This window comes from Amblyomma mixtum, chromosome 3, assembly GCF_055824585.1.
Source record: "Amblyomma mixtum isolate Tamu chromosome 3, ASM5582458v1, whole genome shotgun sequence".
NCBI lineage: Eukaryota > Metazoa > Arthropoda > Arachnida > Ixodida > Ixodidae > Amblyomma > Amblyomma mixtum.
The window spans coordinates 74,967,014-74,991,441 of NC_143014.1; the positions used below are offsets into that span (position 1 = coordinate 74,967,014).

The 24,428-nt window shown below is 52.2% G+C and overlaps 1 protein-coding gene across 1 annotated transcript in view; it reads right to left on the reverse strand.

Annotated features, from left to right (window-relative positions):
• Positions 1–206: 206 nt before the first annotated feature.
• The window catches only part of LOC149350616 (protein big brother-like), a 56,807-nt gene continuing 32,585 nt past the window's right edge, over positions 207–24,428 (reverse strand). Inside the window, exons 4-6 of the mRNA XM_089579688.1 lie at positions 16,750–16,866; positions 10,597–10,719; positions 207–1,391 (exon numbers count right to left, since the gene is read on the reverse strand). Coding sequence (XP_089435814.1) covers positions 1,335–1,391; positions 10,597–10,719; positions 16,750–16,866 — 297 coding nt within the window. The 3' untranslated portion in view covers positions 207–1,334. The remainder of the gene's footprint in view (positions 1,392–10,596; positions 10,720–16,749; positions 16,867–24,428) is intronic.

A 24,428-nucleotide genomic window follows, 5' to 3' on the forward strand; every position in this document is an offset into this window, starting at 1 on the left:
GCGGTAACACAGCTGAGCAGACTGATATATATATATTCACAATATCTACAAGAAACAACAGCAACAAAAAAAAAGGTTTTCCGGTTACGTAGGTACGCATAACTGAGGCTCACGGTTTAAAGATGATGATTTCCTTTTTTTTATTGTGAAATCTGCGCGCATAACAGCTCCCCCCCCCCCCCCCCTACCCCCCTCCGTAAGGGACCGACGGCTTCGAGAGCACGATACCGAGAGTAGCAATATTTTGTGGTCGAAGGTCTGTTTGCGAGGATTCAATCTCATAAAGGAATGGGTCCGTACGGCGAGTGAGAGGCTGAAAAACATGCAAAGGCCAAAAACGCGAATGACTGCTGCAAAAATAGGTCTGCTTCGAACAGCCAGTCGGGTTCGTAACGAGAGCGATGTCCACAGCCGTGCACGCAGCAGGAGTGCCAAGAATTATACCTCCCGAACGGAAAGCGAAAACGCTGTTGAATATAAATACACTATTGTACATGCATACAACTGCGAGCTGCGAAACCGAGGCCTCCGTCGGCCGTGTGGGGATGCAGCCAACCTCGCGGAAGGGAGACGCGAGCGCACTCGGTCCCCGCTCGCGGCCGCCCAGGGCTCGAGCGCGAGTTCCGAGGTGAGCACCAGGCGCGGGCTACGCTGCCGCCCACAAATAAGGCCCCTCATTCGACATGGACGCGTGTGAGCACAACTGACAGTGGTGAAGCATCTACAGACAACGGCATGCACACGCGCTGCGCAAGGTCCCCACAATGCGCAGCTGTCGTACGAAAAATCCACCCTAATAATGGGAAAAAGAAAGAAGGTTGTGCTGAGGTGGAAATGAATTTTTTTTTCTATTCTCTTCTTCCACTGGATCTGTCGAGTTACTTCAGCGAGGCATCAACCTGAACACGTGTTCGGAGATTTCACTGTGGTCCTGAGTATTTTCTCTCAACTGTTCGCGGCAGGAATGTGTCCTCTGTGGTAGAAGAAAACAAAGATCACAGACGTCGAACAAAAGCAGCAAAGGTCTCCCCATGCTTGTCTTCCCAACAGCTTGCGTCAAAATAATTATCACACCGCTCGCCTGAGCGTTCCGCATTCAACATATTTTTCTTTGTGTACCGCCTCGGTATCCGTCAGCGAATCGGAGAGAGGAACGAGTGCGATCAAGTTCAAAACGTAAAGAGGTGGAAGTGGCGGTGCTGGCAGCCGTCGCAGCGGGCGTCGCGATGCGTGGATCCAGCCTCGCTTGCGTTCATCTCGAGCGGGCCTTGGCCAGGAAGCCAGCTGTCCGATGTGTCCGTGCGGATGCTTCATTGCCACGCCGCTTCATTGGTTCAGTTGCTCGCAGATCCACCGCGATCGGGGCTCAGTTCCTGGTGTTTTCGCCTCACCTGCGCAGCAAAAGAGAGAGAGCGCCACGTTTAAAAATGCCACGCAGAAACGCTGACACTTACGGCGCGTTCCAATCGGCAATCCGGAGCAGCTCTCTGAATCCGTGAAGGAGCAAGCTAACCGCCGTGCTTCAAACAGGACTCGGCATCACAACCCAAACCTCCCATTCAAACAGGCTCTTTGGTTTCGCGGAGCAACTAAAGCATTGCTCCGGATCACTGATTGGAATACGCCATTAGAAATTTAATCAGAAAAACCATTCACAGGCCTACGACAGCAACGCGTCAAGCAAAATGGCTGCGCCATCCAAACGAAGGTATACAGTCTTTGTCAGAAGTTCAGAGCCAAGGGGGTTTGCTCCTAAGCCGTGTAGTGGGGCTTTTTTAGCATTCATGGAAGTCCTACCCATTGGAGGGGACAGGAGCAAAAATCTTCTGACCTTCAAGAGATTTTTATCACTAAGGATGCATTACAAGCCACACGGTGTGGCTCAGAAGCCAACCCCCTGGGCTCTAAACTTCTGACAAAGGCTGTACACTGGAAGATGGAGCTCTGTTATACCTAACGGCTGCTCACGTCATTAGATTATACAGCAGCGAATTTAGGACAATATTCGCTGCTTCCATGCTTAGTAACATGTGCGAAACCTGTGGCATTTCCAACAAACAGCACTCCTTGCGAAAGCAAAGGTCATGTGAAAAAGATATGCCGCAAACTCTCTGAATAACGCTCGAGTCGCTCCCAGCAGAACCAGATGTTGTGCCGAAGGTTTTCCTGCGTGTCCACGTAGCATTCAAAGTCGAGCGACAAGGACGGTCCCCGCTAAAAAGAGGAATACTCCGTGCGTCTTTTACCGCCCGTATAATGCAGCGGCGCGATGAGACACCCCCGGAACCAACCCGCTCAGCGGCGGCATCTTTCAGCCGGGTCTTTTCACTAGCCGCGCTGATCCTGTTACCGTCCCAGCGAGCGTGAAGCTCCGCCGCCGCTCCTAAACAGGATGCCCTGCGCGTACCTCGCAGATGGCAGGGATACAGCTCTCAGAAGGAAGTCGGTGCACCTCGTACGGGATCGGCGCCGGCATCAGGAGGAGTAAATAAAAAGGATATGAAGGTGCAAACTATACTTGAGCTATCGAATATGGTACTAAAACATGTCATCCCGAAACGCCGATTCTTAATCGCAGCATATAAGATGCCAAAATCGAAGCATGATCTAGAAGTACGAAGCGAACACAACGGTTCAAGTGCACGGCTATCAAGTTCTGCTCGATGATGCAAAAAAAGTGAGAAAAAAAATAAGTAATCGAGAACTAGAGTAAATGGGCTGCACGCGACTAAAAAATAAGTCTGCCTCAGTGCCAACTTGGAGTGCTTCACGTACGAAGTCCGTATGCGCGAACGATGAGACCTGTTCCGTGACTGCAAACATCACGTCGGGCGGGCCAGCAATGTTTGCGAGTTTATTTTTGCCCGTATGCAGAGCCTGCGTACGGTTGGCCAGCCGGTCACCACGCTGGCGCTCGCACGTGGCCCCACAGACGCGTAGCGAGGGTTGTTCCAAGAGAGTCCTCTTTCGCTACTCGATCCGAAAAAATCTCGCACCGCAATTGCCCCGTTATTTCGTTTCGGTCTGTCTTTTGGCGCACTATTTTTTTTTTTTTTGCATTCACTTCCGAGCAGAGAGTTTGGTGCGATTTCTCTATTTTCCCCCCGAGTTTCGCTCGAGAGCTCTCTGGGTTCCCGTGCCGTTTTGTTCGCGGGTCGCGCGCGGCGCAGTTCGCACGCCGGCGTGTTGCTGGCGCGGGTGTGCGCCCGGTCTGTGCGCGGCGGCGAGTGGCGATGCCGTCGCGACGAGGCCATCGCGGGGTCACGTGGGCGGCTCGCCCGGCTGAGCGAGCGCTCCTTTTGACCACTGTCCACCACTGTCCAGCCTGTGGGAACGTGCAAGGCCCAGTGAACGAACCAGTCCGCACGTCAAGCCGGGGCCGCGTCAGGTTCTGACTGCGCGAAAGGCAGAGCCGGACAATGCTTCCCGAACGGCACAAGCAAAAGAAGGTTTCGCCGCTTTGTCCCTCATCATTTGTACCGAGCTGCGCATATAGGCACGTGTTTCTTTTGTTCATCCTTGGAGTGTGCCGCTCATGCTCCCAGCGTAAGTTTAGAGCATCTCACGTCCTAGCCATGCATCGGGAACGCGATTTTGCACTTGGATAGCAACAATGTCTCTCCGCGCAATTTAGGCGAAGCTGGGCTAGTTGCGTAGACTCCGTTGCTTGAACGTACTCAGGTATTCATACCGTCTCGGGCGCGGCCACAGTGCCGCAACGATCCTTCCTCCCTCGCGTCCAGTGCGGGAGAGAGTCGAGGCAAAAGGCAACAGTCGCCGCCGCTTATCCCCTCATCTCCTTTTGAGTCGTGACTGCACCTTTCAGCGCGCGCTCTCAAGCGCGAAATCACAAGTCAGCGCGCCAATATCGCCTCTCTAATCCACGGGTCCCCGGAAAAACGCCGCCTGTCAGGGCTGTCTCATTCAGCGCGGGAAAATATTTATACGCGCCGTAAAATAAACGCCCTCCTCTCACCCCACTCACGGGCCGAGCTGACCCCTGCGGAGCCAACTGGCTTGTGCGCCGCCGAGGATTATCCCCCGTATAATGGACGCTAATGCGGTAATCCGGCTTTTGTCGACGCGCTATGAAACATATGCGGAGGAAGAAGCGCTCGGTGCCCCCTCCCCCCATCTACGGCGGCCGTCCCCCGTCGTCGTCGGCGGCGTAGGCCTCGGCCGCCGCCAGGTGCAGACGGGACCCGAGCGCGGCCCGGGCTCGCCGGTGCGAGGAAGGAGCGCGCCGGGGGAGCGGGGACGCTGCCGCCGCTGTGTACACACGCACGCGTTGGCCGCGGCGATCGATGAGGCCGCTGTTTGCCGTGCACTTTGCCAGCGGCCCGCGCTCAAGGACTGCCACAGCCGCCGCTGCTCTCCCACTCTCCGTGCCTCCGGTTTGCACCCTTCGCCCAAGATATACCGATGCGCCAGCGAGACGTTCCCGAGAGGATGAGACCTCGCGTCCGCTGAAGACGAGTGTGGCATTCGACTATGGCCTTCGCTGTTACATACGTCGGTAATTCATAGAGCCCTCCTTCATTTTAGCGCGCAATTATACCTGCTATGCACTGCGCCCAATGGTCTTTCTTTGCTTTCTCAACTCTACGTCACTCATCCTACGGTTTTATGCAGCATAGGCTACAGCTGCACGTAAGGCAGTTATTAAGGTTCTCTTTTTCCTTTTTTTCCTAACTTTCAAAATACAACCGTCGATATAGTATAACGGAAGCTGTCCTAAGTGCTTCTCAAACGAAAAGTCTCTATCTGCAGCAATTATAGCTGTTCGCGTTTGATCCCGCAGATGTTTCATACGAGATCGGTTTTTGGCTGGGATCGGCGTGGTCCCAGCCACATAGGCTATCGATTTCATCGCACGGATCGCTGCTTCGAAGCGCCGGGCATAATAGACACACATCGTCCGCGTTCTCGGCTTTATGCTCTAAAATCTGCCGCGGTACCAAGCGCGCTCTGGCCGACGGGGCTGCGCACATACGAGGATGTGCCTTACCTCTTAACCTACATAACGGAGCTGTTGCTTCTTTCTGTTTTTTTTTTTTTTTTTTTTAGAAAGGACGGACTCCTGCTTTTACGCGTGAGATGATCGAAGTGCATTGTTCGGCTCCCCGCGCGCCTAATGGAGAATCGGCGGACGCATTGTGACCCCCCCCCCCCCCCCCCCCCCCCCACGCGCGCGAGCTTCTCTGCTGGGGCTCGTGCGGAAGTGACGCGGCCGCACAGGCAGGGATATCGTTCGAACCGTCCGTTCACTTTCGTTCCTCCTATGTTTTGCTGGTTCTCCATTTGAGTTATTTCCTCTTGTACAGCTTCCGAATTTCGCGCCCGTTACTCGAGTCGGCTGCCGTTACATAACCGCTAGAAAGCTGCTACTTTGCAGTTGCCCATGTGGGAAACACTTTGTCATTCTCCGAGTGAAAGTTGGACCACTGCAAATTTGCGCCCAGTCAAGCTCTCTTGCATCTGTATGACGCAGCGCCAACATCAGAAGTAATATGCAACTGATCTCTACTTCGAAGCCAGGACCAATTATATATTCTGCGGAGTGCGATAAGGCACCGCGTCTTCGAAACATCAAAATAATATGACTGTCCAGAAAAGCAGTGTCGATACAGAACAGGAACGTTTCATATTTGCCTTCAACCGTGTAAAACAACGCATGTTTGTGAACAACTGACGACTCGGCTTGATAAGGCCGATCGGTGTGTTCCCACTAAGCGCGTTAAACTGCTTCGCTGTTTATTTACGGTATAAGTAGGCGCTTGAGTTCCGCTCTCTGTGCGGAATAAAGCCTCAGTCAGCCACTTACCCGGCCCTGCTTCGCATGCTCGTATTGGCCTGCGATGGTATTTTGACGTTAATTCCATGCATGCCTTGCAAAGTGATGATCTGGCTTTTCGTATCGATTAACTACGAAGCCAGGAGTTATCGGGCGCCCTTCCAGCGGAACCGTCGAGTATCGTCTACGGAACAACAGGACCAGCAGTATTTCCTCCTTGGCGTTCATGCTCCAACCTGGATAATTTCACCGGAGGTGCACGCACGGTGCTGTGTCACGTGAGTGCCCGGCATCACATGCAATTCGCCAGCCGCCTCGAAGCGAACACCGCTCGGCCTCCCGTCGCGCCTCCTTCATGAGGCGCGGCTTCAGAGAGAAAGGACCTCTCACGCACGCGCGCCTTGGCCCCCCGTAGCGCAGCCCCGGCGCGCCCAGCGTGGCGCCCGCTCGGGAGCTGGCGGATTCGCGGCGGGGGCGCTAATCCAGGGGCGTCTTGGGGGGGATCCATCTGGCCGCCCGGAAGGGTTGAGAGGCCGCGGATTAGCGTCGCGCGCCAAGACAAAGGGCAGATGCGCGGGGTAAGCAGCTACTGAGCAGGATTACCGGCACCGCCGCTTCCATACGTGCCCGAGGTTATACCGGAAGGGTTGCAAACAAGAGACGAGCTCGTTTGCATATGCATGCCATAAGCGATGACACCCGCCACACACAGCCGAGCCACGCGAGAGGGACTCCGCGGATTAAGTCAACGGGGCCCTTTGCACGCGCGTGTTTCGGTTCGCGGCGAAACGTTGATCGGGGCGTTTTGTCTGCGCGAGGAGTACCGCGCGGCAACAACTGTACACAGAAATGGTGTCGTCGGCGGCCGTGCGATAACGCCACATGGATGTCAGTTTTTTTTTATTTGGTTTGTTTGCAACCGTACAATATTTACGTGCGTAACTTAAACGCGATCCCGCAGCAACGAAAAAATCGAGCCGAGCTAGGCAGCCAGTCTACCTTTCACAAGTGACAGCTGAGCCGCCTTACTTATAACATAGTTCTTTTTTTTTAATCTGGTAGATCCCGCACGGAAGGCAAGTAGCCACGACCCTCCTCTGCAACAAGAGCAATCACAAAAGAGGACTGAGCAAAGAGATGAGGATGGCGTTCTAATATGTTGAAAAATTACTAAGACAAGGCAACCCAAGAAGCAGATAAATAGAAAAAAAAAACTAGCGCGAAATTCCATCATATTTTATTTCACCAAAAAGCTGGAACTATCATGCATATTTGCCTCTCTACCGCATGTCCACTGCCTTGTATAGGCTTCGAAAAGTTGAGCATTCTGCCGTGCTTCCCACTGCCCCTGCGTTTGAGCCAAGCCTGAGTGGGCTGCTCTTTCTTAGCGCTAGCTGTCCAGGAGTATGTTTCCGGCCTAAACGTCGTCGTTGTCGTGACTATAGAGCGTAACTAAACGTAACCGGGGCGGCACCTTACATGAGGGTAACGTGATTACTCCGTGCACGTGGCCCGTGCCTCGCGCTAACCCCGCCAAAACAGAAAGGCAATTGCCGCACCTTTGTCCGCGAGAAATTTAACAATTGCAAAAGCACTAGCGCTGATCACCCGTATTACCACGGGTGTAAAGGCCTTATATATATATTTTTACCTTATGTTCAGAGATTTTCTAAACAGCAGTAAAATCTGCGAAAAGGGAGCAAGAACCAGTTGGTACAGTGACCTATACACTATTATAGAGAACCGCTTTTTCTGGTTGAAATCTTTGTTATCTAGCCTTACAATCGCTTGCGCGGCAAACATGATACAGGAGATTGGTTGAAAAGTGTCAAATTAGGAAGGTAAAAAGCAGGAAGTATGAGATTAATCGCATGTGGCGCGTTGTTGGCAGCCGTAATTCCTTACGGTCTCCATCCCTCTTGACGACAATTATAGAGGCGTGCAGGCTCCACGTACGCGGTTAGCTTGAAAAAGTCATACAGTGACAAGTCACCGACGTTGCCTTAAAAGCAGCACCGTTTTCTCCAGCGCTGAAGTCGCTGAGCACTTACGCAGATTGGTAAGCAGAATTCTTGGCTTACTCAACAGCGTTAACATGAACAACCTTTGAGCGACCGACATATGTAGAATGGGCAAGAGAAAGAAATAAAAACAAAAGTTCCCAGTCCGCACCACCGGTAGCGCAAGCCCACGCTGCACAAATCTGAATTCTAAAGTAACGTTTTTCAATTTCATTTCTGTTAATTAATAATAAAAAAAAACTCGAGCCGAAGCTTGCGGAACACTCCTTGTATATTCCTATATGCATGTATTCGCTGGAAGCCTGGAGAGGGATACGAAATGCTGCAGGCTGTGATATGACGACAATTTGCTATTTTGAATTTCCTTTCATCCTCTCTTTTTTTTTTCATGTGGTGCTTATGACTGCACTTATACAAGAAGTGCCTACTGCCTATGTAGCATTAAAAGGCTGGATTGCGATCTTATAAGGGATACCTTATAAGACCACAGATAAATAAAAAGAGTTAGTACGTATTCCTTGTTCCGCTGTTGTTGCATAAGAACTGAATTGAATGCACAAGAAACAGCAGCAGCGTGTCTGTTCTGTCGAATGCCGAGCATTTTCTCGGTACACGGTAGATATTAGAGAACTGCATGTTCACGCAAAGTTGCTCAAACAAAAAGCACCTATTCAATTCAGTTCTTACGGAACAGAAGCGGAACAAGGAATATGTACCAACACCGCTGAAGGCGTGCAGAAAGTACGTGCGCAATTGTGCACGTCAAGGGAAATGTATTTTTGTCCTGAAGAAAGGATTTTACAGGCGTTGATATTTACTTCTGCTCGAAAAGGTTGGACGGAGAAATGCGTCAGTGGCTTCCTTTTGTCGCTTCCCTCGCGTGGCCCAGCCAAACTCGGGGCGCGCGCATCGGCTGGACTCGAATCGCAGGCAAAGCCTTTCATGCGACCGTCATTTGTCGCTTTTTGGTTGCGCGCGATGTTGTGCTCCCGCGGCACGGCCGCATCGGCTTGCTCCGCTCCAGTGCTGGCTTCCCCGGCGGATGATTTTTCAGAAAGGGGAATTCCCTCCGTTCTTTTCTCCCCTTTTCCCCTCCCCCAAAAAACGGGCGGAAAGAAGGCTGAAACGATGAACATCCACCAAGGGCATCATAGGGAAGCGTCGCCTTTCTCTTTTTCTATCTTCCCCAGTCTCGTGCATTCTGGCCCACAAGTTTGCAATCGGCGGAGATGCACATTGGGAGCCGCCGAAGCATCTATTTTGGCCGCGGCAACGAGAGCGGGATCGGAGGGGTGTTTGGTGCGGGCTCGCCGCGCAGCTGCCTTCAAAGCGCGCGTCGCCGCACCGTGAAAATCTGAAGAAATAAAACAAAAATGGCGCCACGCGAGAGCGAGGTGCGCCAACGCGTGCAACGCCGGCGCGGCGGACGCAGAATTGGCGAAAAAATTTCGCCGGCACGCGCTGCTGCAGAGGAGGAACTGGGCCAAGCGCACCCCTTTCCTTTGTGCGTGTTTGGGGCGGCCCTTTGTCATGGAGACGACGCCACGCGCTCAGGTGCGCGCGCCGCGCCAGATGCGGAGGCGCGCCGACGCCGCGTGTCCGCCGCGGCAAGGGTTGCGCCCCCGCGCCGCTTTCGGGGCCCGCATTTTGAGCGGATCGCGCGCAATGATCGCAAAACGCGGGTGGGAAAGGTCTGCCCGAAAGCAGGAAAACCTCGGGGGATAGGCGGCGCGGCGCGAACCCTGTTTGTTTGGCACTTGGCGAGCGAGCGCCGGACAGCGCGGGTCAAAGGGTTGCGCAGGCCGCCTCGTGTTTGCGCCGCCGTCACGCGCTCGGGCGAGGGACAGAGAGGGCTTTGTCGCTCTCCACGCTATTCACGGATCTTGTAAGCCGCGTTTCCGCAAATGAACCCGGCGGCAGACTTTACCGTGTCCCGCGAAAGTTTGCACGCACAACTTTTTTGGACGCTGTTGCGTTTTATATCATTTTCTCGTTGGCATAGCACTCCCGAGTCCAAGTTCAATTTTTTTTTCTGACATCGATTAGTAGTAATTTTGTATTGAGTTGATTCCTCTTTGAAATGGGCAACACTCTCCTTATTCAAATTATGTTTTCTGTAATCGAAAGCATAGGCGATTGATTATGAAATATACTCTGGCACTCTCATATGATATATGAAAGTGACAGAATATACACTAATGCCATTGCTTTATCACCAAAAAGCCTTGTCTACAGGCACGTCAATTTCGCTGTCTTTTGTTTGCCTGCTAGTAGACTACGAGGAGCTTCACCTGTGGATTACTTTTGTGCCCATTTGGGATGCGTAAAAACAGCGGCGGCGACGAATGGCCCTGAGACAGAACATGCGCAAGCCAGCTGCAGTCTCAGTGTAACTCCAAACCCTGAACTGTCACACTACAACACATATTTGTAAGCCGTGCTATACAGGCGTATATATTTACTGTGTGCAGATCGCGCGCATTTCTTCCTGAGCCTTTGCTTACCCGTGTGGCTTTGATACTGTTTCAGCAGAAAACTCAGCGAAAGAATATTACTGACACAGACAATGCGTTTATTATACACCCACTGTACATTCCCTCCCCTCTCTAGAGTGCCTGCAGTCATGAGTGCAAATGAGTATAGAAAGGTGACCCATAGGAAATATACGTTGAAAAGTTTACCGAGTAGTGTTGCCCCTGCACACAAGAACTTTTATACGCGCTTGTATATTGAAGCAAGAGGAGTTCAACGCCTTTTCTTGGGAGGAGCGTAAAAACTTACCTCGAGCTCAGCCGCCTCTGCCTGTCGTTCATGGCGCGCTCGGAAGGCCCTTTGTTTTTCTTCGAAGTCTCGCAACCTCTGGTTGTAGCACTCGATCTGGTCTCGAAGCACAGCATCTTCCAACTGGAAGAGAAACCGACAGCCACCGGTCACTGTCACACCCATTTAAAATACCCAAACAAAGCCGACCCACAACGGACATTCGTTTAGTCCTTGTTTTGCTCATATTCTACTGCCCAAATAACAAGTGTTTTGAAAATATTATTTGCTATCTTCGTTCTGTACACTGATGTCATTTGTATGCCCCTCCTGCTTGGGCCGTAAGGCCTGCAGTATTGAATAAATAAATAAATAAATAAATAAATAAATAAATAAATAAATAAATAAATAAATAAATAAAATTGTCCTTGAATGCGTGCTTTATTGCACGTCGTAACGAAACGGTAAATAATGGCGCAATTTGCGGACACTGCGCGACCATGACTTCAACCTTCCCGAAAGTATCTTACCAGCGGACATTAAGAATCTGGTTTGAAAGCAGGTTTTAACGAATTTTCTGTGTTATAATGCGCTCGGTGTGTTAGTCGGAGTTGCGATACAAGGAGCACATTGGTCGAATTGTCACTGTGTCCCATCTGCACAGTGTGGAATAACATCTATGTCCACATGTTTACACATATGTTTACACATACACATGCACATACACATGCTTACACATACATATGTATGTTTACACATACGTGCAAACAGGCCGAAAACAAAGCGAAAGGAGCGTCAATCCGCAGCATCTGCCTTAGCATGCGATGCGTTTCAACAGCAACAGGTGGGCACCCTGCGTCTGAACATATCTCTACATGTTTTCCAGCCTAGAGGTTCGCGGATGCCCGGTTTCTTCGGTGGCACGCGTTTGGTCGCCGCGGTAAGCATATTTTCGTTCGCAAAAAGGCTCGAAAGTGGAGGAGCGCAGTGCCGCTCCGCGGAGGGCGGGACCCCGAGCTGTCTGGCGCGCTGACGGACGTGTTCATCAGGCGGTTGCCAAGCGGCCACCGGCGGCCGGCTGGCATGGGAAAAGCGCACGCCGACCGGGCTGCCGCCGCGGCAACCTGCAATTAAGATGTGCCGCTTGCGCAAGGGTTTGGCCGCAAAAAGAGTCGCGACACCGACGCGAGGGCCCCCTCGCGGTGGTGGTGGCGCTGGCGTTGCCCCGGCTGCTGCCGCCGCGACCGTAATTAGAACCAGGCACCTGTGGCTGGCTGCGATGGCCGCGCCCGTCGTGCAGCGGGCCATTCCCACGCGGCCGCCGGGGACGCTACCGTTGGGGGCAGCCGCCGCCCAACTTCGGAAGCTGCGTCAGTGACCCTTGGGACGCATAACTCGGCTCGTATGTGCGAGTCGGCTCGCAGAGAGACCACCCCCTTAAAGGCCGGAATACATGGAGCGTTTTTACCGCGGCGCGTCGTCGATTTTCGCCCGACGGCGCAGATTTGACGCCCGGCGTCGAGAAAAACGCCCGCCGCCGCCGATCAGGACCGGCTAGATTTTGACGCGCGGCGTCCAGTGAGACCGGAAGCGGCGGCTGAAGCGAGCCAATGGCAGCGCAGACAGCCCGCTCTTCCGGTCCGCTGCCTGCCGCTGCCAACATGGCCGCCATGGCCGTCGAGCTGCGCCGTGTTTTTGGCACGGAAATGTTATTGTCGTGAAAATAAACGCTTCATCAGACTTGAAATGTCGCTTTTTTTGGAGAATACGGCCGAATCTTGGATCGGAATGCCTGCGCTCCCTCCCTGAAGCGAATCTGTCGAAGAAAACTGCAGCCGCTGGCGTCCGCGGCTGAGCGGGCGTCCAAAGGTACGCGACGGCATGCATTCGAGCACGCAAATCTTTATAAATACTTAAGCGCGCGTGCTAAAATTCGTACAATGGTATCGAAGTGAAACTTTCCTGATTTTAAGACAATGGTCAGCATCACTGTTCTCACAGACCTCCTTGCACAGTGGTGTTTGCTACTTGTTGATCACATTTGCTTTCGCGTCGAGGGATACGGGATACGCGGCGGCGCGCCGCCGCTCCAACGCTCCATGTATCTCCAGCCGGGCGTCGCGCCGCCGCGACGTTTTCTGCCGCGCGAATGTCGTCGGAAAAAACGCCGCATGTATCCCGGCCTTAAGTCGGCGAATGTGAAAGTGACTCCGAAACAATTTCTAATGTCCTATTCTAATAAATATTACCTGCATATCATAGATGAGGCCCTGAATTCGAGTCGAGTTCAAGCGCTCTCCTTGGAGCTTATAATTCATAAACTCTTTCTTTTTTATTCCAACTCTCCGTTAGCGTGTATATAACTGGATTCGGTTGAGAAGCGGGTCCATGGCCTACGACATTCCTCCGCGGTTTCACGCGGGTGAATTTAATTCGAAGGTATGCCTCGCATTTATTAAACGGGCGAAGCCCGCTGACATGCCGAGAAAATGAGCAGGCCGATTCTGCACCTTCCCCGCAAAGTGAATGGCGCATGGAGACGACAAATTTAAACGTTGAGCGACGTCTCGGCATTCACGTCGCATGCAGCACACTGTAGGTATCCGAATATATTACGTTCAAGTACAGTGTTCGTTTCTACTAGTGCGAAAGCACTCATACGCTCACCAGCACCGACCAAGAATCTTGTCACCCTCTTTGCCAAAAGTAACCGAACAGCCGCGACGGCAACAGGCGCGGGCTCTCAGCCGAGCGGCGGCGCTGGGGTCGCCGGCGCTGGTGTTCCTGTGTATGCCTCCGCCCGGTAGTGGCCGCTACTCCTCGGCTGCGAGTGTAAACTGAGAGAGGTAAGTTCGCACTCTCGCCCTCCTTCCTTGGATGATAATAAATCAGCAGGTAGTACGTGCGGCGAACAATTTCGCGCCTTTGGAGTGCTGTCATACTGAGGGAGGGCGCAGGTTTACGTCAGCCTGTTTACACTCGGTAGCCGGGGAGCAGCGACTGCAGCGCCGAAGATAGCAGCGCCGTCGCTCAGCTGCAAGCCCGCTCCGGCCGCAGGCGCGGCTGCTCGGTTACTTTTGGCAAAGTCGGTACGTAAGATCCTGTGCCGTTGCCTAGCAACCCGAGTTACTACCCGAGCTTACCCGAGTAAGCTCGGGTAAGTTCGGAGGAGCGTTGCGCCAACTGTGCGAGAAGTCGCTAGGGGAGAGCAACATTGGTCGCACATGCCCCTACCGGTGGCTGCCATAGAAACAGCCACCTGCCAATGCAGTGGCGCATCTCTTGATCGCTGCGCCACTGCGCTGGTAGTGGTATACGAGGACTCGCCGTCATCTATGAAAGTTAAGTATAGAATGACCAACGCTGCATATATGGATATCAAGATATCACGCCATACCTCCAATGCTATATAGACGGCCAGAAGGAAGGTTGATAGCTAATAGGGTCAATTAAATGAATGCGCATTGATTGTAATCGTCTCAAATGCACGTAAAAAAATTGGTAAATTGGTTTTTGAGGAAATGAAATGGCGCAGTATCTGTCTCAAATACCTCGGTGGACATCTGAACCGCGCCGTACGGGAAGTGAGGAAGGTGTGTCGTAGTGGAGGTCTCCGGAATAATTTCGACCACCTGGGGATCTTTAACGTGCACTGACATCGCACAGCACACGGGCGCCTTTTCCGTTCCGCCTCCATCGAAACGCAGCCGCCGCGGTCGGGTTCGAACCCGGGTACTCCAGCTCGGTAGACGAGCGCCTTAACCCCTGAGTCACCGCGGCGGGTCAAATCCACGTCCAAGCACGCCAATTTCAATATGCACCCAATCACCCAACAACACCCAACAACGCATCAGTTTTCATTGAGTGAACTTCAAAATCGTAATTTCCGCTCAAAAAAAAGAAGAAAAAAAAACACACCTATTGTCCATGCAGCGTGCATGGGTGAGATGATAGGTTAGTTAACATGTTTAAGTCGGTTTCGACGAACTGTTGAAACGTCTGAAGAAATGAAGAAGAGACATCTGGGCGAGCTGGAGAGAGCAGATTTTATCGACAGATCGAGTATAGATCGATAGAATAAGGGAAAAAGATGTCCCCACGTCGAATGAAATCGCCAATGCTTAATTCGTGCAAATGGAAACGTTTCACTTGGTACGAATTCAAGGTTGAAGAAGTCATCATCGCAGAGCTCTTCCGGAATATGTGTTCAGCTCGAAGCTCTGTGAACGACGGAGAGATTCATAGCCTTTTATCCGTAAGGTAGCCTCGTCACTGCAAATAATGCCCTGTCCGTTGCGCGAGTCGCACCGAACAAACACGAAAGGAACTTGTTAACATTCAAGTTGCTTTGTGTGTCCGGCCTTAATATTAGGCGCAATGGGTACAGATACCGGCCACAATTTGACGGAGCACGCTTCGGCGATCAAATTCTTCACGAGCCTTCTAATCGAAAGGAAGTACTTTATGCGCCTGTTAGCTCATGCAGGAGCGCTCGCGTATGAGCCCGACAAACCATCACACCTTCCGTATACGGAAAATTTAGAGAATTTTCGTGATAAAATTTAAAACGCCGAAGAGTACATCGTAATATTTAGCCGCACCTGCGCCTGGAATGTATGCTGTAATACTATCTATGCACAGAACACATCTACCGTGGCTCTTTTGTCTGACCCAGAAGGAGGAGTTTCCCCTCAATATCCGAGCCTTTGCAAGTATAGTCCCCTTTCGATTATACATCACCTCGGAGGAGGAGGACAGTGTCCCGGCAACTTGCGCAAGGCATTGTCGTGCAAGATCGTAAAATGCGCCGCAAGAAAAATGCATTATCCGAAGAAGGCCAGCTGCGCATAGCTGCTACGATAGATGGCCCTGCAGGGTTTCGCGGAAGAGTGCTCGCCCGCCTTCTTGGTCGACCGGAGCGGGTCGGAGTGTGGGCACCGGCCGAGCCGCGTCGGTGCCGGAATGCGATCCGGCGGCAGCGGTCAGGTGTCCGCGCGGCTCCGAGCGCCGCAGCTCCATCAGCGCTGGGCGGGACCCCGGCTCGGCGGTGGTTCCGCCCCGACCGAAACAATCCGGCCGCTTCGTCATGGCCGCGTGGTGTGCGGAGGTAACAATTAGCGGCAGTCGGCCGCCCGCGCGCGCCGACCGGCAGCGACGCGTGTGCACCGCAGAGCGAGCGCGGATAGACTGTTATTCCGGGTCGGCTTTTAGGCCGTCCACTAATTAATGAATGGGGTGCGAGGGCGCCGCTGCCCGCGGCGGAGGCGGCAGCGAAAGTTGGAAGAATCGGCGGAACGCGAGCGCGCATCGGCCTTGACTGCACAAGCATGCGACGAAGCGAGGGGTTCTGAGAGTGCTGCCGAAGGGCGATGGGAAAAGAAAAAAAAAAAGATGCCTCAGAAGCGGCGAAATTTGGAAGAAGAGGCGTAATTTTTGGTCTCCGTGCGCACAGGGCATAGGGTAAACACTTTGCCATTACGCTGCATTTGAGGTTTCTCGCCGGGGCTCTAATAACAGTAGTCGTTTTATAATGAACACTAATCTTGCGGTGGAGGACAAAGCCTACGGGGCCGATGCCAGCGCTAGGGTGCAGCCTGTCTTCCATTCTTTGCCCTTTAACTTAGCACATCTTCATGGAAAGCGCGATCAGAATAATTCGGGTTGCGTACACAGTAGCAATGACCCCGCATATCCGTACATCCAAAACCAGTGTATGCACAGGTCCAACGTTGCACAGATTACCCTATATATTACCCTCCAATTAGGAAATAAGTACGAGTATATTTTAAATTTTGTTGCGCGCTTAGTAGGCGTATAAGTCCCAGGGCTATATAACAGCAATATAGCGTACGCGGTTTCTTGTAATAACCTACGTCCGCCCAGTGCACACCTTCAGCGTTTTGCTAAAAATGAAAAACAGGAACGGCTCTGTGAAGACGGAAGCAGATGACAGCATTTAAAACTCTTTTCCCGCGGAGTGGATGAAATGGGCTGAATAATCTTTTTAAAGTACACTTCTTTCTCCAGTTCTGGAGAAGCCATATAAAGTTGTCATCCCAGACAACGAGTGGGTACTGTTTTTTTTTTTTTTTTGCGTAGTATTTAGACTCTAAGCGCTGAAGCCTTCTCCTATATATTTACCCGCAAGGCACAAAGGCTGGCTTTGGTGCTTACCCGTCCCCTCTCCTCGTCGTACTCCAGGCAGCCGACTCCGTCCAGTCGGTCGAGGTCGATCCATCCTCGGTACCGGACGCAGACTCCGTTCATGATGAAGCTGGACTTGATATGCACCTGCGCGAGAAAAGGAAGACAGACAATGAGTTTCGCAGGGGGCCCCGTTCCCGGCGTGCAACACGCAGGCCCCGAGTGTCCGGCGTGAAGGGACTCGCGTGACGGGGGCGTTGCCGGCCCGCTTGCATTGGCCGCGATGCGCGAGCGGTGGGCCGAGCTCGTCTGCGCGCTGTTTACACCGCCGCACACTGCAGGCGCGCCTGTCGGCGGCGGCCATAAATCAATCGCCGGGCCGATGCCTTTCTACGGAATACGGGTTCGCTGGAAATTAGAACTGGCCCCACGGGACACTCCCCGAGCACACGCTCGCGCCGGCGGCGGCGGGCGGCCCCTGCGCAGGGCAGCGTTGATGAATGATGGCCGCTGACCGGGTGTCTTCTGCGGCCCGCGGGCTCGCAGACAGCAATTTACGCGGTTTCCTAGCGCGCGGAGTCGCGCGCGCATCTTCGAGAAGTGCGCGGCCATTCACCGGAAATGACGTTTGTGCGTCGGCCGGCCGGCGACGACCTGCGTGCGCGCCCATTGTCATGGGGGCGGAAGGGGGGAGCCGCTGGCGACGTGCGCGCGGACCCAGCGCGATTACGGCTACGGGGCGGCGATGGGCGGCGCAGCGCCGGGCGCTGCGCCAACGAGCCATTTCCGCAGTTTGATGCCCCGGCGTCCTCCCACGCGATGTAACTGCGCCGCTCTCCAGCGAGCCCGACGCTTGGCGTGGAAACGGTAGCAGCGAGAAACGAGGCGCCTCCGGCCGCGAGAACAATGGCAAGCGTCGCCGGGAGGATTCGCCCCAGGTACTATTTTCTCCACGGGCGCCCTACGTCGCCAGGGAAAAGATGGCTCTCGAGTTTGTTGGACTTAAACAGCGCTTGGCTCCAGCTTGTTTCCCAAACGACGAAGAATGGGCGAAAATAAAAGGCTTGTTTCCCTTTGTTCCGAGTTGATGTTCCTTCGACACGGTGCCTCCCTACACCATCACGCATGTCCTCACGGGGCTGCTTTTGTCCGGTTAAGAACCCACGCATCGATGCCGGAGCATATTACAGCTCAAGGAGAATACGGTTCCGTGACTATACGAAACAGTCCCTTTATTATTCTTCCACCCAGAAAATACTCTGGCGTGGAACTGTGGTACCACATCGGGTGACGCTTTACCGACTGATAAGATGTCGGCCTGCAACAAAGCTGCAATGCAGACGGCCTCAATAGCGCGGTCACCTCCCGTGTGAAAAAGAGACGACAGGACCGATATTTAAGGACACAGCAGCCGCGGCCCACACAAATGTTCTGTGCCCCCTTTCTGCGGGTCTGAAGGAGAAGCTGCATGAGCAGCCGGTAACCGCAAGTGCGGTGCTCTCACGTGCTCACATCAGCAGTACAAGTCTGGAAACTGGCTGCGCGTGACAAAATACAGTTTTCGTGCACAACGTAGATTTAAACAAAGAAGTCCCCGAGTTTAGCGATAGTATAGTTTTCGTGCACAGCGTAGATTTAAACAAAGAAGTCCCCTGAGTTTAGTGGTGTCACGAAGGTTGCCGGATTGATTATTCGATGTTTCACAGCCCGAAACAACGCCTGCGGTTATGCGCCAAGCCGTACCCTTACAATACTGGTCTATAGACATCTTATAGACTCTTTCGCGTTCCTATAGATATTTACTATTGTCTATAGAAAGTCGATAGATTATGAAGAGGCAAGTCGACTAAAAGCGTATGGCATATACATACATGCTGTCTATGGGATTTGTATTGTCTATAGACTAGACTATAAGATTTGTCTATAGAAAGTCTACAGACTTTATAGACAAACATCTATGAATAGTCTACAGACTATCTAAAAAAACTTGTAAGGGAAGTGGGAGATCCGGATTATAATTCCTGTTATATCTGGGATTCTGGAGTCGGTGCAGCATAATACCCAACAACTCTGGGTATGCAGTAAACGGGAAAGAGTTTATGAACGCAATTTTTTCATATATTGTAAGATTTCACTATAAGAACCAATACATCCGCAGATCTCCCATCGACAGGCCTGCATTTCTTTGCTCTTAACGTTTCTTGCTCGCCAAAAGCCTTCCCAATTGGTTTTCTACGGCCGTCTTAACTGCTCCATACGAACGATGGCAAAAAATTTAAAAGCAAGATTTTGACATACATCGGAAGAATGGACCCTTACCTCCGACATTTCCGTTACAGTACGTTACAATTTGCCACTAGTCAAAATTTTTGTCCAAGAACATTGGACATGGCAAACGCCAGAATTATATCGCACGAATAGTCAGGAGCCGCCTCTCGACAGGCCAGTGCAACTCAGTTTCAAAGTAAGCTTTCTGATTTCGCCCTATTTTTTACGGTGTCTTTTTTTTTTTCAGTGCGCTTGAACGTTTCTTAGCTGCAAAACGTGTCTTTTTAGGCGTGCGTCTGGCACTTTTTGGCTTGAGCTGTTCTTGTACCACACTGTGTCGATCAGAACATAGGAAAATGATGATGATGATGGGTTTTCATGGCGCAAGGGCCTCTGTGGCCAAAGAACGCCATGGCACAAGGGTTTTTCTTTTGCTCAAGGTGGGGTCGAAGACCCATTTACCAAGCATTTCACCCTAGAGAAGCCGAGCACCAGGCCAGGGGAGAAGCTTGTACCCATTGTATCACCGCTGGGTACCAGGTGGCACTGGGGATCGAACCACGCACCTCCTGCATGCGAGGCGGATACCCAAACGACTGCAGGCTACCGCTGCGGCCCACAGGAAAATGATGATATTCCAGTCGACGCAATTACAGTGAACGTAGCGTGTGGCCAAGGCTGGCGAGACTGCGTGTGAGACGCGATATATGATTATACGGAGTGTGCAAATGGGGTGCTAAAGGAGCAGGTCATCCAAGGCAACAAGTCTTTTCTAAACGACCTGATCGCACGCGTGATGTATATGTTTTTTTATTTATTTTTCTGCGCGGGCCTGCACCTGACGGTGACGAAGATGCCTGCTGAGGGAAACTCAAGCAGGGAACATTTTTCTGTTATCTTTCAGGTAAAAAGTTATTACACTCATAGTTTTCCATCGATCAACACAACAAATAAAAATAAAAACATGCCTCTGCGCTTCCCTTGGTTTCGGTGGCTGTTCCTTCTTTCATTTGCATGAAGATATCAAGTGTTGATCAAATCAAATAAGCGAAAATACAGAAGGAGGTCCCATAGCTCATGGCTGCACCGGGACGTCAATGAGGAAAGCCTTCGAGAGTTTTTTTTTTCTTTTTTCATTTTCTAATCACTGGGATAAGAAAGTCTCTGTTGTTTGTTTTGTTTTCTTACTGCAAATGCCTTTCTGCAAAACTGGATTACTGACGCATGTGGCAACATTTCTGACCCGCTCCTGCAAGACAGTTTAATTATGGGACTATACAACTGTCACCTAACGAGACCACATGGGCACAAGCACTGCGTGGTAAAGAAAAAAATAGCAACTCTGTAATGAAAATACGTGGCAACGTATAGGTGGCGAGGCATCTGCATTCGGAGGTAAGGGCAGTGATATGTCCTATTTTTCGTGGTAATGGGAACCTTTTTTTTTTTTTTTTTCAGGGGAAGCTTCACGTGACTGGGAGTAATTTTTGTGCGAACAATCTTGACCGCCAATGTACAGTTATGCAAGGAACTGGTTGATACCTTAGACTGTCAGCTTTAATTTGAACGTATTCAGCCCCAAACAGAGCAAAATTACTGCCGATGTTGAAATGTCTAGACCCGATTGCCCCGATGGGAAAAAAAAAAAAAGTCATGGCTCGACTGTTATGGACACTTGTCCCCGAGTGGCCGAGTGCATGCCGACGCTGGACGCAGTGGCCAGTGCGTGTCGCGGCGCGCCGCCATGGCAACGTCGTGAAGACGATCGATAGGCGGCGCGGCCATGTTGATCCGCGGTCTGGGCGGCTGGCCGAAGCCCTCCTCCGGGCGGCGCTCATTGGACCGTCGCCGCGCTGCGGGGATGGCGGCTGAGCCAAATCCCATTGGGCTAAGTCGGCGCCGAGGGGGGAGGACCGCGGCGCGCACAAAGTAACAAACGAGCTCGCGATACGGGGCGCACCGTGACTAATCCATTGAGGGCCTCCTCGCTGGCGCTGGGTGCTGCCGCACACGGCTGGGAAACGGCCCTGCTCCTTTTCCGCTCGGCCCTTTTTTGCTGCGCCCCGCGGCCCAGAACAAAGGACGGCGCCAGAACTTCCCGCGTAATTTCCGTGCCGGTTCTCGTAACGTGGCACCAAAAGGGCATTGTGCGCCAGAGGCCCGGCAGTCAATCATCCCCAGCCCATCGAACGCGACACTCCTCGGAGGAGCCGGCTACGGAACAAAGAGCGCGGGTCGCAGTCGCGCCACGCCGCTGCACAACCTCGGCCAGAGAACGCCGCCGGTATATCGCGTAGGCTGCGCGATTCGCTCGGTTGGCCCCGTTGGCTCAACAGGCCGCTGTTCCTCATCCCAGAGCTGGCTTTCTTTTCCGTGAACTGGAGCTGCAGCTGCTGTGTTCAGAAGCGGGGGTGCCACTCTTGGGTGCTGCCGCCGAGTTTCGTTTTCCACGGGAAGAGTGAGTGATTGACGTGCCCGTGGGCGACTGGGGGCTCGTTAACGTGCAGTCAATCACTGAAATCGGTCTAGCCCAGTCATTTCTCTAAATGCGTCGTTCTTAATGCAAGCTGGTGAAACTTGTGTAAACTGTACACCCTCGGCAAACAACGCCTAAATTCCGATTTTATCACCCTCCCTTTTGCTCGATAACGGCGCTATTTCGCCCCTAAGACAACGTTTCGGCGATTGGGCTCGCACGACAGCGGAGGCAAGCGAACACACACGGCGTTCCGATCCACTCACCCGTGTCATAAGGGTTCTCCATATTCATTCCCCAGTCGTGAGCCGTTTAAGATAGGGATCGAGCTACGAAACAGCCTACGCCTTCTGCTCCTCGAGCTACCGAGCACGCACGGTGGCAAACGCTCTCTTTCTGGCGTGAACGTGCTTCAAAGCTAACGACAGCAATCATCACTCAAAGGGCCGTTGCATGACAACAGGGCTTCTACCACCCTGAGAGCAGCGTAGAAGCGGTCGAGCCAGTTGCATGACCTCGAACCCGAAGTTAGCTGGGAAAAGATCGTCTGCAAAGAGCGACATGTTTGCTGATTGATCAGATCACGTTAGGTCTACACGTAAACAGTGTGCGGTGCAATTCGAAACAATATCACACCAGATCACTTTTGCGTGCCTATTTTACATTTTTCGTCGCGACATTATGCGAAAGCTGGGCCCGCTTGCACGAAGAAAATAAGACTGTCTATATTATAGTTCCCATACTAATCATATTCGCGGTCTAAACACTCTCTTGGTTTGGAGGAAAGGAAATGCGCCTAACTGGCTGACGTTGTGGGTGGGCCCTTCCACTTGGCCGTGAGGGGAAAAGAAAAAACACGAAAGCCGACTAAAATCCTCAGTTGCCAGCTAGTGTTTGTGTGTTTTTTTTTTTTTTTGCCATTGCGCGGTTCAGGTGTCTACCGACAACGCTAGCAGTTATGCGTCTTTCCTTTCCTCAGAACCAAAAGATGGTTAAGGCCGCGAATGAGATTAGGCTAAGAATTAATTAATCAGCACCATCAACGTAATCAGCCTGACTATGCCCACTGCAGGACAAAAGCTCCTCTGCCAGCTGCTTTCGCGTAATCTATGAAGACTGTATATAGGGGTTGGCTATATTCTGCGCATTACAAGTTCTACAGTCTTATATTTGTTTTCGTGCAAGCGAGCTCTGGTGTAGACGTGCAGGCTAGTTGGTGAACCATGATTTCTTTAAAACAGCGCGAAAGACAGGGACACAGATAGAAAAGACACACACAGCGCTGAACGTGCTGCCTTGGCTGAACGCGCTGAACGTGGTGCCTTTCTGGTTTACTGCGCGGCGAAACACTGTAGCGAAGACACTCCTCCGCTCGTACTGAGGGGCACTCAAAAGACAGAAGTGTGGGCGCTATAGATGGTTGAGGTGAACGCGGCCACACGAAGTTTTGATATATTTATAATCATGAGCACTTCAAATGATGTCGCGACTTGTAAAAACGTGGCCAGGCATCTAGCAGGAAAACTTTTGGTCGTGCGCAGTACAACAATGTTCCCGTCCGCTTTCCTGCCTTCATTTCACATCTTTTCTCTCGTTCATGTATTGTCTATGAAGTCGGGCAAAAAAATAGATATTGGCCGTACGCCAGTACACGTTCCAAACCCTGTGTAGTCAAAAACGTTTCGCAATCTATTTTGCATTTTGAGTACATAAGCTGTTCTGCCTTATGTGCACGTTGTGACAAATCAATATAGTGCAGAACACTGCCCAGACACCTTACATCAAGAGTATACCAAAAGTTTACGGGACGTCGGTGTGCGAAAAAATATTCATTCCGGTGCAGCAACGCTAGCCAATCGCCTGAAATGTCTACGAAGAGATAAAGTGACGTACGAATACGCGTGTTCATTTCTGTGTTAAGAATACTGGGTAGCGAGGTAGAGTTACAATAAATGTTTTACCGAGAACTCGCGTCCATGAAACTTTTGCTACCGATAGTACATGTACACTTCACTCAATACAAAATAGCCCCAAACTGCAAGCAAGCAGATGCTGATTTCTGGCACTGGTACAAAAGGGGAACGATAACTTGTGCAGGCGTATAAGTTGTGCAGCGTTTTTTTTTTCCTTTTTTCGACGTTAACTGGAAGATGAGGCAAGACACACCCTTTGCTAGTGCTATACTAAACAGCTGCATATGAGAGCACGCAGCGCGATAAAGATACACTTATTCGATGCATACGCTGCGTTATGCCATTAACAAACATTTGCGAGAAAGAAACGAACAAAGAAGCAGGATGACCACTGAGAATCCTCTCAGTGTCACATGAGACGGATAGAATTGTTATTACTGTCGAAGCAACGAGCGCTTGCACCGAAGGATTCGGTCGGTAGTGCGGTACCTCCGCAAAACCGCGTCCCCTGCAGCAGCAGCAGCAGTGGCCGCGGCGGGGTCATCGGCGGCGCGGACCGATGCGGCCACCTCCGAGCCCATGATTAGCGGACACACCTTCGGCGAGAACCGCGCGCATCTCGCTCGAGGCGGCGGAATGCCGAGCTTCTCCTCGGCCGCTGGGGGCTGCTGCTGGCGGCCACAAGTGGGCCAGCCTGCAAGCTCCTCGGCCGCAACACGCCAGCGTGGAGAAGTGCATTAGCCGCGTCTCTTATTCCGCGGAGCGTCGGCCACGGGCATCCATCACACGCCACGCGTTCCTCCCACGGGCCCCGAGGTTCTCGGGCACAATTAACGTGGCTTTCGGTGCATGCTGCCGCCGAGGCACACTCTTTACGTGCCGTCATGTGTGCGTGCTACCGGCGACGTTCGGCGTCCATATATGGAAGGCAGCGATGTTGCGGTTCGCATCTGCGAACGACGCTCCAAAGCCACGCTGTGTCCTTTTAGAGAAGGTGATGGGTGGACAAACCCTCTAACGGCCGCGTTGAGGTAGCCGATAGGGTATAGGGC